This window comes from Bos mutus, chromosome X (genome assembly GCF_027580195.1).
Source record: "Bos mutus isolate GX-2022 chromosome X, NWIPB_WYAK_1.1, whole genome shotgun sequence".
Lineage (NCBI taxonomy): Eukaryota > Metazoa > Chordata > Mammalia > Artiodactyla > Bovidae > Bos > Bos mutus.
This window is the reverse complement of record NC_091646.1, coordinates 93,552,865-93,567,376: the sequence shown is the minus strand read 5'-3', so window position 1 is coordinate 93,567,376 and position 14,512 is coordinate 93,552,865. Positions and strand designations below refer to the sequence as shown.

The following is a 14,512-nucleotide window of genomic DNA, read 5'->3' as shown; positions in this document are numbered from 1 at the left end:
CAGAGAGAAAAGCTTGTAGCTTATCCTTGCACAGAAATATGGGTTCTTTTTTCTTTGTCCTGATGAGTGCATTCTAGACCTTGAAGTAGAGTGACCTTGAGTCTCCCAGTGAAAGAGGAGAAAGCTACAGGGATGGGGAGAGGAGATGAAATGGGAAATGCCTGTGTCCCCCTATTCATTAGAAGTGAATGAACAAAGGCTATTCACTAACCCAAAAAGTTAATCCCCTCTCAGCGAGCATCCTGCCTTCCTTACTAATGGTCCTAGACATTGTCCTTTCTCAGGCTTGGATTTTATGCAACATCAGAAAAACAAGCCATCTTTTGCTTTCTTCCTTCACCGTAAGCTTCCCTGCTCGTTATAAACAACGGGAATTGTAATTAAGTGGTGGGAGATAGCTTCTGTGGCGAGATCACTAGCATAAACCTGGATGCCTCTTTTCATCTTGTTGATTCCAGACCAGCCTGAACAGCATGATGAGTGTTTACAGTGAGACAGGAGACTATGGCAACGTGAAGGTCAGCGGGGAAATTCTTTTGCACATCAGCTACAGCTATGAAACTGGCGGGCTCTACATTTTTGTCAAGAACTGCAGAAATCTGGCCATAGGAGATGAAAAGAAACAGAGGACAGATGCGTAAGCACATAGCATGTTTCCCAGACTGTTTCAGTCACTGCCCATGTGAATTACATGTATTTGTCAGCTTGTGTGTTTCTTTTTCAGAAGCCTTGTAGCATTCATCTAGAATCAGAAGGTTGATCATCACTTTCTTCCTCTGCCACACTTCTAAATATTCTCTGACATGCATATATAATGGTCGCATTTGTAGTTACCTGAGTTTTATTTTATTTAAAAAAAAAATTTTTTTTTGGCTGCGCATTATAGCTTGTGGGATCTCATTTCCCTGGCCAGGGATTGAAGCCAGGCCATGGCATTGAAAGTAGCAAATCCTCACCACTAGACCACCAGGGAACTGTAAGATTTTAAAGTAGCTATTACTCAGCATGATTCAGGACTCACAGATTTGTAGTTCACACAGAGGCAGCTTCTTTGTCATACAAGGCTGACACGTTGGCACACCCCAGGCTGTATGAGAGTATCCTGTTAATTTTTGTTCTGGGAAACCCTCCAGAAAAAATTACCAAGCTGTTTGCCTAATTGAACAACCTGAAAGGGCAATTATGAGGCTCTTGGGATTTCCAGGATCAGCCTGGGAGGGCAGGTGAGACCATAGGAAGGTAAGACCCAGGGCTTCCCAGGACAACTGCCAGTTTGGTGAGTCACTCTGAGGACTCACAGGTCTCCACACACAGTCATAATCAGTACAGGGAAAAGGCATATGTGGCAAAGTTCAAGAGAATCAAGGCTTAAGCTTCCGAGGACCTCTCCCAGTGGAGTCACACAGGATGTGCTTAAGTCCTCCAGCCACAAGTGGTGAAAACACATGGGGAGTGTTGTCTACCAGGGAAGCTCATTGAGAGACTCAGCTGGTCACATACCAAAATCTCAGTCTCCTACATGAAAGCAGATGTTCAGCAGGAGCTATACTATTTCCACAAATATTTTTGGCACAGTGAGCCACTTATTTCTGCTCCTGGAGTGATGAAAATCCTCCTAAAACCCAGGTTCTGCATGCCAGCCAAGAGCCAAACTTATAAACAGATAATTCGAATGAGAGCAGTCTCAGACCTGCTGTTTACCCTTTTTCTACATAATAGATAACCTAGGTTTAATACACAGCTCAGCAAATCTGTTTCCAAAACAGACAAATGAGTAGACAAATAGATTGGTCCGGTTACCTCCTTAGCTAAATATCAGAGAGCTTCAGGATTGGTATCATCAGTCTCAAAGGGATCATTTAAAGCCACAGTAGGTGGACTTCAGGACTCTGGTAGCATCTTTTTACATTTCAGTCTTGTACATCTTGTGCATTTCTGAGTCTGCCATGATGCCCTGATCCTGGGACTGCTCAAGGCCAGGTATTGGGGAGAATTGCTATTGTGACTTCAGGTTGTTAATTTTAATTTCCTCTTTTTCACTATTTTTCTTTATTCACTCATTGACTCCACTCATCAGAAGTCCAGACATCTGAGTGGAGAGGAAAATTACCTCTATGATCAAGAGCATTGTTCATAATAATAGATTATACTTATTCAGTAGTATAATATATTAGCTCCTTGTATATGTCAGCTCATTTGATCCTTATCATCCCCTAAGTCATCATCCCAGGTTTGCAGATGATGAAACTGGGATACAGAGAGATTAAGTAAGCTCTTGAGTTCCCCCAAACCATTGACACCTGGAGTAATTCAAACCCAGCTGGCTTGACTCTGGAACCCACTCTTTTTACCACAAGAATTTACAACTTCTCTCTTATTGAAGGGCCAGAGTTATATTTCAAAATGTCCTGGTATGTAAACCACGTTCTCTTTGGTTCTGTCTCTTATACTCACTAGCCTGTTTCTTTTACCCTTTTTATTCACTGAAGTCCCTGAACATTTCTCTCAAAGTAGATGTTTCCCAAGGATTACTTTCATTTTTTTTTAAATCATATACAGTTATGTCAAGTCATATCTTCTTCCTGACAAGTCCAGAAATAACAAGCGCAAGACCAAAATAAGAACAGGCACCAATCCAGAATTCAATGAAACCCTAAAGGTAAATCAATACTCTTTCACGGTAACTTTAATGACTCGATTTACCTCATTGGTTTAGATGTAACTGTAAAGGGTTTGCATGTCAAGGCTTATATGTATTTTAGAAAAGCAGAATGTGAGTCAGTTGGCTCTCTGTGTCTGGAAAAGAAAGCGGTGTAAACCACTCTTAGTCTATTTCTCTGCTGCTCTGAAGATTGCACTGGAAGTAGAGGTGATCCAGGAAAATTACATCTGAGTTGGTATTAATACCTCTTGTCCAAAAGTATGTTTCACCCTTGGGAAAACAATTTTTTTTCTAGTTCCCTGTTAAAGAAGTTTGTCAAAGTTTTGGCCCTAACTTAACAGGTCACTCTATACATACTCATTGTTCTGCTAATGCAGCATTAAAATGTGCTGTTTCTTGTTAGGGTTTCAGAATTTGGCTGAATTTATCCATGTGGTTAATCAACAGTGGAGATGCAGGGCTAGATTTGAAAAATCTCAGAGACAGTGGCCTAGGTAAGATATAACCCAGGCCCCAATTCTAGAGACATTACTTTTTCTCATGGGCCTCCGTGTAACCTCTTCCCTCACCCTGGACACAGTTGGCCTGGTGAGAAAGTTCCAAGGGGACGGGGATGTTGAAGTTACTGCCAGTCACAGGGTAAATTATGGATCTTGAAGCCAGAATAATGGAGTCATGGAGTCCACCACAGAAGGAAGTTGGCGAGTGGGGGCATATGTCAGCAGGGTCATATGTGAAAGCAGGAGCCGGTATCAAGACAGATCAAAATGAAAAGGAATGAATATATGCAGAGGGTGAATCCAGCAGCCATGACAGGATAGCAAAGATGAGCCGAAGCAGAACAGATAAGAATGACGTGGCAGATCTGGGAAGCAGGGCCAAGGTGAATCATTCCAGAAACAGGAAGGATGATGCGAATCCAAGATGAGGAATCAGTCAGTCTGAAGTGTGTCTGAAGTGGTATTTGCGGAGGACAATCAGGAGATTTTGAGGGGGTGTGTGTATGTGGCCCTGGATAATGTTCTGCTGGAAAAGGGAAAACCATGCCAGCAATATTTTCTTTCTGCTCAATCTATGTATATATCGATTTCACCCCTGCACTTAGGCTGGACTTTATGAAGTTTGACATTTGCAAGTTTCTCACTGTCAAACTTTCCTGGATTTGGGTCTTATTGTTATAAATAAGACAGAGAAATTAAAGACTTGATACATTAAACCTTGCACTTACAAAGTAGTTGTTGACAAAATAATCAGGCAAGTAAAAAGCAAGTAAAGCTGAAAAGGGGACAAGCTTCATCACCTCGCACTTTTTATATAATATCTGAAGTTTATCAAACCCCCATGAAAAGCCTGTCAATAGATCTTTCAGTGCTAGATCTCATGCAAATGAGTTTATGGAATAGAACCTGACTTGTAGCAGAAATGAAGAAAAATGAAGTGTTTTTCTCTTGGGTTTGTTTTGTTTGTATTACTACTGCATATGATCTGGAAGCCGGTGGAAGTAAATTTCACCCTGTCCTAGAAATGGATATGGAGTGTGATGTTGTAAATCTGGTTTTGCAGTACACCATCAGCCATGCCCAGCTGGAAACGAGAACTCTGCAGCTCTCAGTCTGGCATTATGATCGATTTGGACGGAATAGCTTCCTGGGGGAGGTGGAGATTCCTTTTGACTCATGGAACTTTGAAAATCCAAGTGATGAGTGGTTTGTGCTTCAACCCAAGGTAGGAAATGCTTCCAGATAAGTCAAACACTTACACAAGGAATGAGCAAAACTGATGTCAGAGGCCTAAAGAATCTGAAGACCTCTAGTTGTCAAGTGATAATCTGAAAAGATTAGTGCAGCTTATTTTGGAATGATATAATAAATGTAAATACACTCTTTTGGAAACCCTTCTTTGATATAGACTGTCTGTAAAATGCAAGCCATAATCTTGCATAATCATATTTCTTATTAATTTGACCTGCTAAAAATATAGTCAGTATTCAGTAGTCACCATGGATAAACAAAAGAATACATTATATGATCCTATTAGGTCAAAAAAATTTTTTCTCAAGGCTGGTACTAGAAATTAAATGCTACGATAGTATGTTCTAAACTAAACCAACAGTGCCTGGGATTCACTCTATGCAGTTGGCATGTCTACAGTAATTTTTGAAGTCAAAAGTGAGATGGGATAAAGGTCCCACTTATGTAACGAAAGATTGTTCTTTATATAGAAAAGGGAAAAAAGAACATGATGGTTAAGATAGTGGACTCAGATCAGACTTCCTGGGTTCAATCCTGGCTTCACGACTCTCTGTGTAACCTTGGGGAAGTTACTTAACTTCCCAGGCCTTGGTGTTCTCATTGGTGATGTAAGAATTGGACATCAGTTTTAGGGATGCTGTGAGGCTTGAAGAAGCCTGCCTTGTGATATTTGCAGTGTCAGGCACGTTGCAAGCTTCTGGATAAATGCTATGCAGTGTTTGTTACATTGGAATCCTTATATTGCAATTGACAGAAACCCCAGCTCACACTACTCAAAAAATGAAAGGAAATTATTGACCAGAGATGATCAAGCATGGCTTGATCCAGATGCTCAGATCTTAGCAAGGCCTGATCTCTCTTCTCTGTATTGGCTTCACTTGCAGACTTCATGCATTGTGGGCCTCCCCTCACTAATCCCAGGTCTGCTTCTCTTGAACACCACAACAGCTGCAAACCTCTCATCCTTGCCTCACACTGTCCAGGACAGGAAAGAGTTCCTCCTCCAATAGTCAAGCCAACATCCTGGACCTGGTTCCTAATTCTCATTACATTATTTGCCCATCCTTAGCCAATCATTGCAGCCAGAGAGGAGAGATACATTGAGGGGCTTAAGACCATCAGAACATAAAACTGGTCCTGAAGGTGGTATCACCCCCAAATAAATCCAGGTACAGGAATACTAAAAAACAAAAATGGTGAGTGGGTGCTAGACAGCAAAAACAAACATTGATCATCAATAATAGTGTTTGTTCATCATCATGAGTAGTAGCATCATTCACATCTCATGGTTACAACCACCGCTAAGCATTGTTATCCCCATTTTATATGAGGAGCTTGAGACTCAGAAGTTAAATGTAACTTTCTGGTGGATTTTATAAGTGTTGACCTCAAAAATTTGGTATAAGTAACTCATGGACAACCTTTAGGAGGTTTACTTTGGCTCTGGGTAAAATTGACAAGGAAATAGGGATCCTCAAACAGAAAACAACCTCACTCCTGTGACTCACATAAATATGGTAGAGAGAGGAAGTACAATGTTAACAACAAATAAGTCCACAATAGCGTAACATTTCTCTGACATTATTAATAAATATGAGAAATATTTGGTCACTACAGCATTAAAGTTCTGTGATTTGAATGAAAAGCCTCACCATAAAGGATAGCAATTAAGTTGATTTAAATCTTCTGGCACTTGCTTCCTTTTGTGTATAATGAGTGAGTATCAAAGAATCATAGAAAATGTCCAGTACATCATGTGGTGTGTGACACTGATGAAGGACAAGTAACATGCATCTAAGTCCGTGAAATTAGCTTGTCCATCAGAAATGTAACAGAAGAGCACAGAGGAGCTGTTTTGGAAACCTGCTTGGAGGGTTTCCAGTCAGTTTCTTGGAAATGGTTGGAGGATTTGCTCTGAGATGATATCAGTATTCTCTCAGGCATTGATTTGGCTTAGGGACCAGCAGCTTTCCATGGTAATCACCTTCACATTGACATTGAGTGGTTTGATTTTTTTTTATTACAAGTGAGAAGCATCTCTCTGAGGCTGCTTGAGATAGAAACATTCTGATGGTGTTTAATGTTAGTGGAACTCCTGTTGTCCTCTGCCAGAACCCCTTGGATTCCTTTAACCATGTCTGTTGTGAATTTTGCCTCCAACTGCCTCTACCTGACTGTTTTTAGAAGACTGTCCTCAGGCTATTGTAGATTTTTCCCATGTAGGCAGAGAGTCAGAAATTCCTAGGAGCTTCTGTCCCTCCTGCCGCAAGTCAAGTCTTCACCAATAACTGATAGATGGTGGAGTCTGAAAGCTCAGTTCCATTACTGAGAGAGGGAAGAGCTCTGAGGTGTTATTTACCCTCCAGAGCTCTCCTGCTGGATCAGAAGCCCTCGCCTGGCTTCCTCCTCTTCCCCAACCTATCTCCCCAGCCCTTTCCCTGGCCTGGCCTGGGAGCCTTTCCTTAATAGGTCACTTGCAAAAGAATCCTCATCTCAGCATTGGTTTCTGGCAAGAAGTTGAATAGCCAGCTGTTAGTCGCTCAGTCACGTCTGACTCTTTGTGAACCCATGGACTGTACCCACCGGGCTCCTCTGTAGGATTCTCCAGGCAAGAATACTGGAGTGGGTAGCCATTCCCTTCTCCAGGGGATCTTCCTGATCCAGAGATTGAATCCACGTCTCCTGCAGTGTCAGGTGGATTCTTTACCATCTTCTAGGAACACAGTCTAAATTAGTGTCTAATCCACGTCATCTTTTCCTGCCAAGCTTTCTCTGACATGTATAGAGGAAAGGCTGCAGGTTATTCAGACTTGCTTAGGTACCATGCCTTCCAAACTTGATTCTCCATCTCCCTCCTCAGTCATTTCAATGCAGTAGCCACTTCATCAACTATAGCTCTAGCATGAGCCACCCTGGACACTTGATGTTTCTCATAGATTATCCAGCTGAGGAGCTGAAGGGTGAGCTACAGGGACCAATTTCCTTGGTAACAGAGGATCAGAAATAATATTCCTTAAACATTCAGAAAGACAGACATCCTTTGGCAGTGGGAAGATTGGAAAGACAGAGTGCCTTATTGCTTATCGACTATCTGTTGGTGAAAAGTCCCTGGACACCTACCTTTGATTTTACTATGTCTTCCCACCCATCAGGAGGCTGGTGCAGACAAAGAAAGAACTCAAGATGCCAGGTGTACTTACTGTAAAGTAGTTTCACAGTATAACTCCCATTTTACAGCATGATGTGGGATTGTTTATTAGCTGTAATTCATTATCTTACTGAAAAACAAGAAGAGCTTGTCAGTGTAAATTGCCTTTCATGTATTCCCAGAAGGTGCTATTATAAAAAGGACCTTTGAATGTCAACAGCAAGCTTAAGTGGTTTTCAAAGGAAGCCTTCTCTGTCCCACCTTCAGGCAGAGTCAATGTACAGGACGTCCTGTAGAGTCATTGCCTAGCTAAAGGGCTCTTTTTATGTGGTATTTTGGACAGACTTGTGTCCATGATAGATGACCCCACCTTAGCCCTGTAAGTGTGCTGGGAACTCTGCTTCCTACTCTGATTGGCAGTAGATCCCTGTCTCTTCAAAAAGCAAAAGATAATGGGCATTATCAGATTATTCCCCACCCCCGCTGAGTCAGATTCCTTCACTGTTTCCCTATTGACTCTGGATATTGTTTGAGTAAATTCTAACCCTTACCCTGGCCCTCAGCGCTCAGTTGGTATAGCCCAGTTTTCTGGAGCAGAGGAGTCAGTGCTTTACCTGTATCCCCATTTTCATTCATACATGGCTCCCCTCAGCTGTCCCTCTTGCCAGCCAGTATCTGCCAATCTTCGTAGGATAGGCATCCTCAGGCTGCTGGAGTGGGCTTGGAATGTGGATGTCCAAAGCCAGAATAGCCTGGGAATTTCAGTCTTGTGGGAGTTCAGGGCAAAGCCCTTGGTCAGTAACTGATGAGTGAAGGAGTATAAACACCCTAGCATCTTTGCTTTGATCAGGAGCACTCCAAGGTGTGATCTGTCTTGTCTTTGGAGCTCCCCTGTGGAACTGAGCAAGGGTTACTCTCCCTGAACTTGACCTGACCTTGTAACCTTGGCGAGCCTCTCTTCCCTTCACTGTCCAGCTACCCTACTGCCCATCCTAATAAAACACTATAATAGAAATTTGTGTCTTCAGGTCTCCTGAAGACCCCAGAGTAGAAACCTTGTTTTCATCTTCCTTGCTGCTTCCTCCCTGTACACACACATCTGAGCACACCTCCCAACCAGTGCTCACATTCTACACAATCCCCACTGAATTCCACTCATCCTACTTTGTTGCTTATATGTTAAGTCACTTCAGTCCTGCCCAACTCTTGGTAACCCTATGGACCGTGGCCAGCCAGGTGCCTCTGTCCTTAACCCAGGCTAATCTTCCCCCACCCCCCATCTTCATATGTCATCATGTCTGCCATCCTATAAGAACCAGACAAGGGCCCCCTTGTTATCCCAGTCTGGATTACTCTCTCTTCCCACAGTAGTTTGTATTTTTTGGCTGCACTGGATCTTTAGTGCAGCATGGGTGCTTCTAAGTTGCGGCCTGTGGGCTTCTCTTGTGGAGCTCAGGTTCTAGAGCGAGCAGGCTCAGTACTTGCAGTGAACTGGCTTCTCTAGTTGAAGCCTAAGGACTTAGTTGCTTGAGGCATGTGGGATCTTACTTCTCTGTTCAGGAATCGAAGCTGCCTCCCCTGCATTGGAAGGTGAATTCTTAACCACTGGACCACCAGGGAAGTCCCCCAGAGTAGTTTCTTTAGTAGGTCCCCTACATGCGAACCTTCGAGTTGTGAGCTTTTGAAGATGCGAAAGTGCATTCGCACGTCCAATCACGCAAGTTAATTCAAGTCTCTGGCATTATATATAAAGTTGGGTACCTAGGCTAACTTTGTTGGACTTATGAACAAATTGGATTTACAAATGCACTCTCTTGGAACTTAACTCATTCAGTAGGGAATGCACGGTACTTGTATTTGGAGCAACTGTAATGGTTTGTGTGACACCGAGCTTGCTCTATGGTAGAAACCTTCTTCAAGAAATCAGGACCAATAATTATAGGTCAGTTCATGGACAAAGTCACAGAAGTCAAACACATACAATGTTTTCCAATTGCATTCCTTATGGAATTTCCAATGCATTTATTAATCACTTATTTTAACTTAAATGTGTATTCATTTTCAAGTTTTCTAATACAGGGGCACTTTTTTTTTTTTTTGAGTATAGTTTCAGTAGTTGAAACTCTATCATATCCTCCTGGAATACATTCTGCCCCTAATGTATCCTAATCAACAATTTCTTGTTTGAGTTTCTCTAGAGTGAAACAAAAGTTTCAGAATACTTGCAAAGTCAACCAAATGCAAAATCTTTCTGAATATTCATGATCTTTCCTCTAATCTTTTACAGCTTCAAGCCCAAATAGAATCCAATAGCGAATTTATTTTCACATCTTTAGTTCTTATAAGTTGGTCAACCTCATTTTTTATAGTAGCAGCTGTCTTTTGGGACTCTTCAGTTTGTGCCATTCAGTTATATAATTAGAGCCACAAATATGCCTGGCATAAAGAGCTCTGGGGACGAATGCAGCTGACTCAACTGATGGGAGCAGGCATACATGGTCTTTGTATAGAGCATCCTGCTCTTCAGTGGGAATAGAGAGCATTCATGTGACAAATCAGTTAAATAAGAGCAGATGGATAGAGTTGCTATGGAGTATATTCCTTCTAGATAGAGTGAAAACTCATGGAAAGCAGGATCTCTCTGTGTCCCCATAGCACTTAGCAAAATGCCTTAAGAATCATTACTGTTGGGTGGGCCAAAAAATTTGTTCAGGTTTTCCCATACCATTGTACAGGAAAACCTGAACGAACTTTTTGTCCAATCCAATACAAGGAGACCTTCCATATGTGTTGGTAGAATGGAATGAATTGAATTGAATTCTGCAACCTTTTTCTGAGCAAAAGTTCACTGAATAGTGGAAAATGGTAGTATGTCAGGAGAGGACATTGCCCTGGAACTTCCTTGCAAGTGTACACCCAAAAACACCCTGAAGTCATCTGAGGGCTTGACTGGGCTGGTTGGTCCAGTTGGATGTCTCACACTTGATGTTGGCTGCCAGCTAAGAACTCATCTAAGCCCACCAACTAGAGCACCTATGTGTGGCTTCTCCATGTGATGTGGACCTCACAGCATGGATTCCCAGAGGGAGAATCCCAAGAATATTCATTTCAAGAGAAGAAATGGAAGCCGTTCATCTTAAGACCTGGGCCCAGAAACTGGCACATTGTCACTTCTGCCATATTCTACTAGTCAGAGCAGTCATAGAGCCCACTCAGATCCAAAGAGAAAGGGCAAATACCTCAACCCTCGTTAGCTATAGTATCAAAAAGAAAAACAAACCCAGTGACCTCTTTCATTTGTCATAATATCCACGGTAATTTTCCATTTGTGACTTTCACATAAAGTAAACTTTCCTGAAACCATCAAAGCAATAAGAAAACTCCTCACATAAGGCACTTGATTTAGAATAGTAAGATTAAATGTTAAATGGGTAGTCTGATTCACCACCTAATCTCATTTGTGCCTCTGGCAAGGTAGCTGAATAAAAGCTTCAAATGATTTTCCCAGCCTTACTAATAAGGTTTATCACCACCAAAAAGAAGGTGTGATCACTCACCTAGAGCCAGACATCCTGGAATTCGAAGTCAAGTGGGCCTTAGGAAGCAACACTATGAACAAAGCAAGTGGAGGTGATGGAACTCGAGTTGAGCTATTTCAAATCCTAAAAGATGATGCTGTGAAAGTGCTGCACTCAATATGCCAGCAAATTTGGAAAACTCAACAGTGGCCACAGGACTGGAAAAGGTCAGTTTTCCTTCCAATCCCAAAGAAAGGCAATGCCAAAGAATGTTCAAACTACTGCATAATTGGACTCATTTCACATGTTAGTAAAGTAATGCTCAAAATTCTCCAAGCCAGGCTTCAGCAGTACATGAACCATGAACTTCCAGATGTTCAAGCTGGATTTAGAAAAGGCAGAGGAACCAGAGATCAAATTGCCAACATCCGCTGGGTCATCAAAAAGAAAGAGAGTTCCAGAAAAACATCTATTTCTGCTTTATTGACTACACCAAAGCCTTTGACTGTGTGGATCACAATAAACTGTGGAAAATTCTTCAAGAGATGAGAATACCAGGCCACCTGACATGCTTCCTGAGAAATCTCTATGCAGGTCAAGAAACAACAGTTAGAACTGGACATGGAACAACAGACTGGTTCCAAATAGGAAAAGGAGTACGTCAAGGCTGTATATTGTCACCCTGCTTATTTGTGTTATATGCAGAGTACATCATGAGAAATGCTGGGCTGGATGAAGCACAAGCTGGAATCAAGATTGCCGGGAGAAATATCAAGAACCTCAGAGATGCAGATGACACTACCCTTATGGCAGAAAGCGAAGAAGAACAAAAGAGCCTGTTGATGAAAGTGAAAGAGGAGAGTGAAAAAGCTGGCTTAAAGCTCAACATTCAGAAACCTAAGATCATGGCATCCGGTCCCATCACTTCATGGCAAATAGATGGGGAAACAGTGGAAACAGTGGCAGACTTTATTTTTGAGGGCTCCATAATCACTGCAGATGGTGATTGCAGCCATGAAATTGAAAGCCACTTACTCCTTGGAAGAAAAGTTATGACCAACCTAGACAGCATATAAAAAGCAGAGACATTACTTTGCCAACAAAGGTCCATCTAGTCAAAGCTCTGGTTTTTCCAGTGGTCATGTATGGATGTGAGAGTTGGACCATAAAGAAAGTTGAGCATGGAAGAATTGATGCTTTTGAACTGTGGTGTTGGAGAGGACTCTTGAGAGTCCCTTGGACAGCAAGGAGATCCAACCAGTCCATCCTAAAGGAAACCAGTCCTGAATATTCATTGGAAGGACTGATGCTGAAGCTGAAACTCCAGTACTTTGGCCACCTGATGTGAAGAACTGATTCACTGGAAAAGGGCCTGATGCTGGGAAAGACAAGGCAGGAGAAGGGGACGACAGAGGATGAGATGGTTGGATGGCATCATCAACTCAATGGACATGAGTTTGAGTGAACTCCAGGAGTTGGTGATGGACAGGGAGTCCTGGTGTGCTGCAGTCCATGGGGGTCACAAAGAGTCAGATATGACTGAGCGACTGAACTGAAATGAAGGGAAGTCAGCAAGGTTTCCTTTTGTCAGTCTCAGTCTTTTTTGCTGAGGTTTGAATAGCCTCGGGCTTTCTTATGGGTTTGGGGGTTTCTGGGAATTCTTTCAGTCTGCCCTCTCTCATAGCAGAGCAGCTCTTAGCCCTTGAAGAATTGCTCAGCAGTCAAGTTCCCTCAAGAAAAGTCTGAGGAAGTATCTACTTTTCTTACCCTATTTATGAAAAATCTAAAGTTCAGTTGTCTCATTGGGAGACCTACAGAACAAAGGCTTTGGGTATGTGCTCACACTGAATTTTCAAATTTAAAACTGGATTTTGAGAAGATTGTAGATCCACATGCTATTGTAAAAAATAACATGGAGAGATCCTATATACCTTTTACCCAGTTTCCCCCAGTGGTCACATCTGACAAAACTATAATGCAGTGGCACAACCAAGGTGGTAACTTTGATATAGTCCACTTGTCTTACTCAGATTTCCTCAGTTTTCATTTGTGTGCATGCGTATTAATTTCTATGCAGTTTTGTCACATGTGTAGCTTTGTGTTGGGCTTCCCAGGTGGCAGTAGTGGTAAAGAACCCACCTGCCAGTACAGGAGGTGTAAGAGACACAGATTTGATCCCTGGGTCAGGAAGATCCCCTGGAGGAGAGCGTGGTAACCCACTCCAGTCTTCTTGCCTGGAGAATCCCATGGACAGAGGAGCCTGGCGGGCTACAGTTCATAGTGTTGCAAAGGGTGGGACATGACTGAGTGACTTGGCACTGCAGAACTGGAGCTTTGTGTATTCAGCCCTACAGCCAGGACACAGAACAGGTCCATCCTCACAAAGATCCTTTGTGGTCTTTATAACCACACCTGCCTCGCTCCTGCCACCCCTATTCCTAAGACCTGTTTGTGTCACTCAGTCATGTCCGACTCTTTGCGACCCCATGGGCTGCAGCCCACCAGGCTCCTCCATGCATGGGATTTTCCAGGCAAGAAGACTAGAGTGGGTTGCCATTCCCTTCTCCAGCAGATCTTCCTGACCCAGGGATTGAACCTGAATCTCCTGCATTGCAGGCAGATCCTTCACCATCTGAGCCACCTGAGAACCCCTTTCCTTACCCCTGGCAACCCTGAATCTGTTCTCCGTATCTATTATTTTGTCTTTTCAAGAATGTTATATAAGTGAAATCGTATAGTATGTTATCCTATTAAGCTGACTTTTTTCACTCAGCATCCTTCTCTAGAGATTCAATCAACTTTTTGCAGGTATCACTAGCCATTCCTTTTTCTTCCTGAGTAGTACTCTGTGGTATGGCTTTACCACAGTTTATTTAACTAGTTACCTATTGAAGGACATACAGTTTCTTTCCAGTTTTGTACTACTACAAATAAAGATGAAGCAAATATGTATGTACAGAATTTTTCAGTGTACACATTCTTTCAGTTTCCTGGGATAAATGCCCAAGTATTGTTTAATCTTTTAAGAAAATGCCGAACTGTTTTTCAGAGAGGCTGTGCCATTTTACAGTTGCACCAGCAATGTTGGAGTGTGCCATTTTTTCCACGTTGAATTTTAATGATGTGAATTGCCAGTGTAGCTGTTCAGAGTTGGTGGCTAGCAGCCCAATTTGAATCAGACATTACTGCCTGCTTTCCCTTTCTTGGTCACTGAAGTAGGAAATCCTTGTGACATCAAGGGCAGACAGAAAGAAGTATCTTCTGGGGCTGTTATCACTGAGATCTTTATTTTTGCCTCATTCCCCCAAATTATTTATATATGTTTAGTGATGGGTCCAGACCTCAGTGCATCACAGGCGCTCAGTGTCCGTTGTTGACTCACCAAATGTCAACATGTTATATCTCCCCTTTCAAATTCCTTTTACTTTTAAAG

General features: G+C 42.3%; 1 protein-coding gene across 2 annotated transcripts in view; it reads left to right on the top strand.

The window, feature by feature from the left end:
- SYTL5 (synaptotagmin like 5) overlaps positions 1–14,512 on the top strand; it is a 104,780-nt gene that overhangs the window by 83,786 nt on the left and 6,482 nt on the right. For both annotated transcript variants that reach the window (XM_005889416.2, XM_005889415.2), the window contains 3 exons: positions 459–637; positions 2,560–2,659; positions 4,226–4,387. In XM_005889416.2, the coding sequence (XP_005889478.2) occupies positions 459–637; positions 2,560–2,659; positions 4,226–4,387 (441 nt within the window). The remainder of the gene's footprint in view (positions 1–458; positions 638–2,559; positions 2,660–4,225; positions 4,388–14,512) is intronic.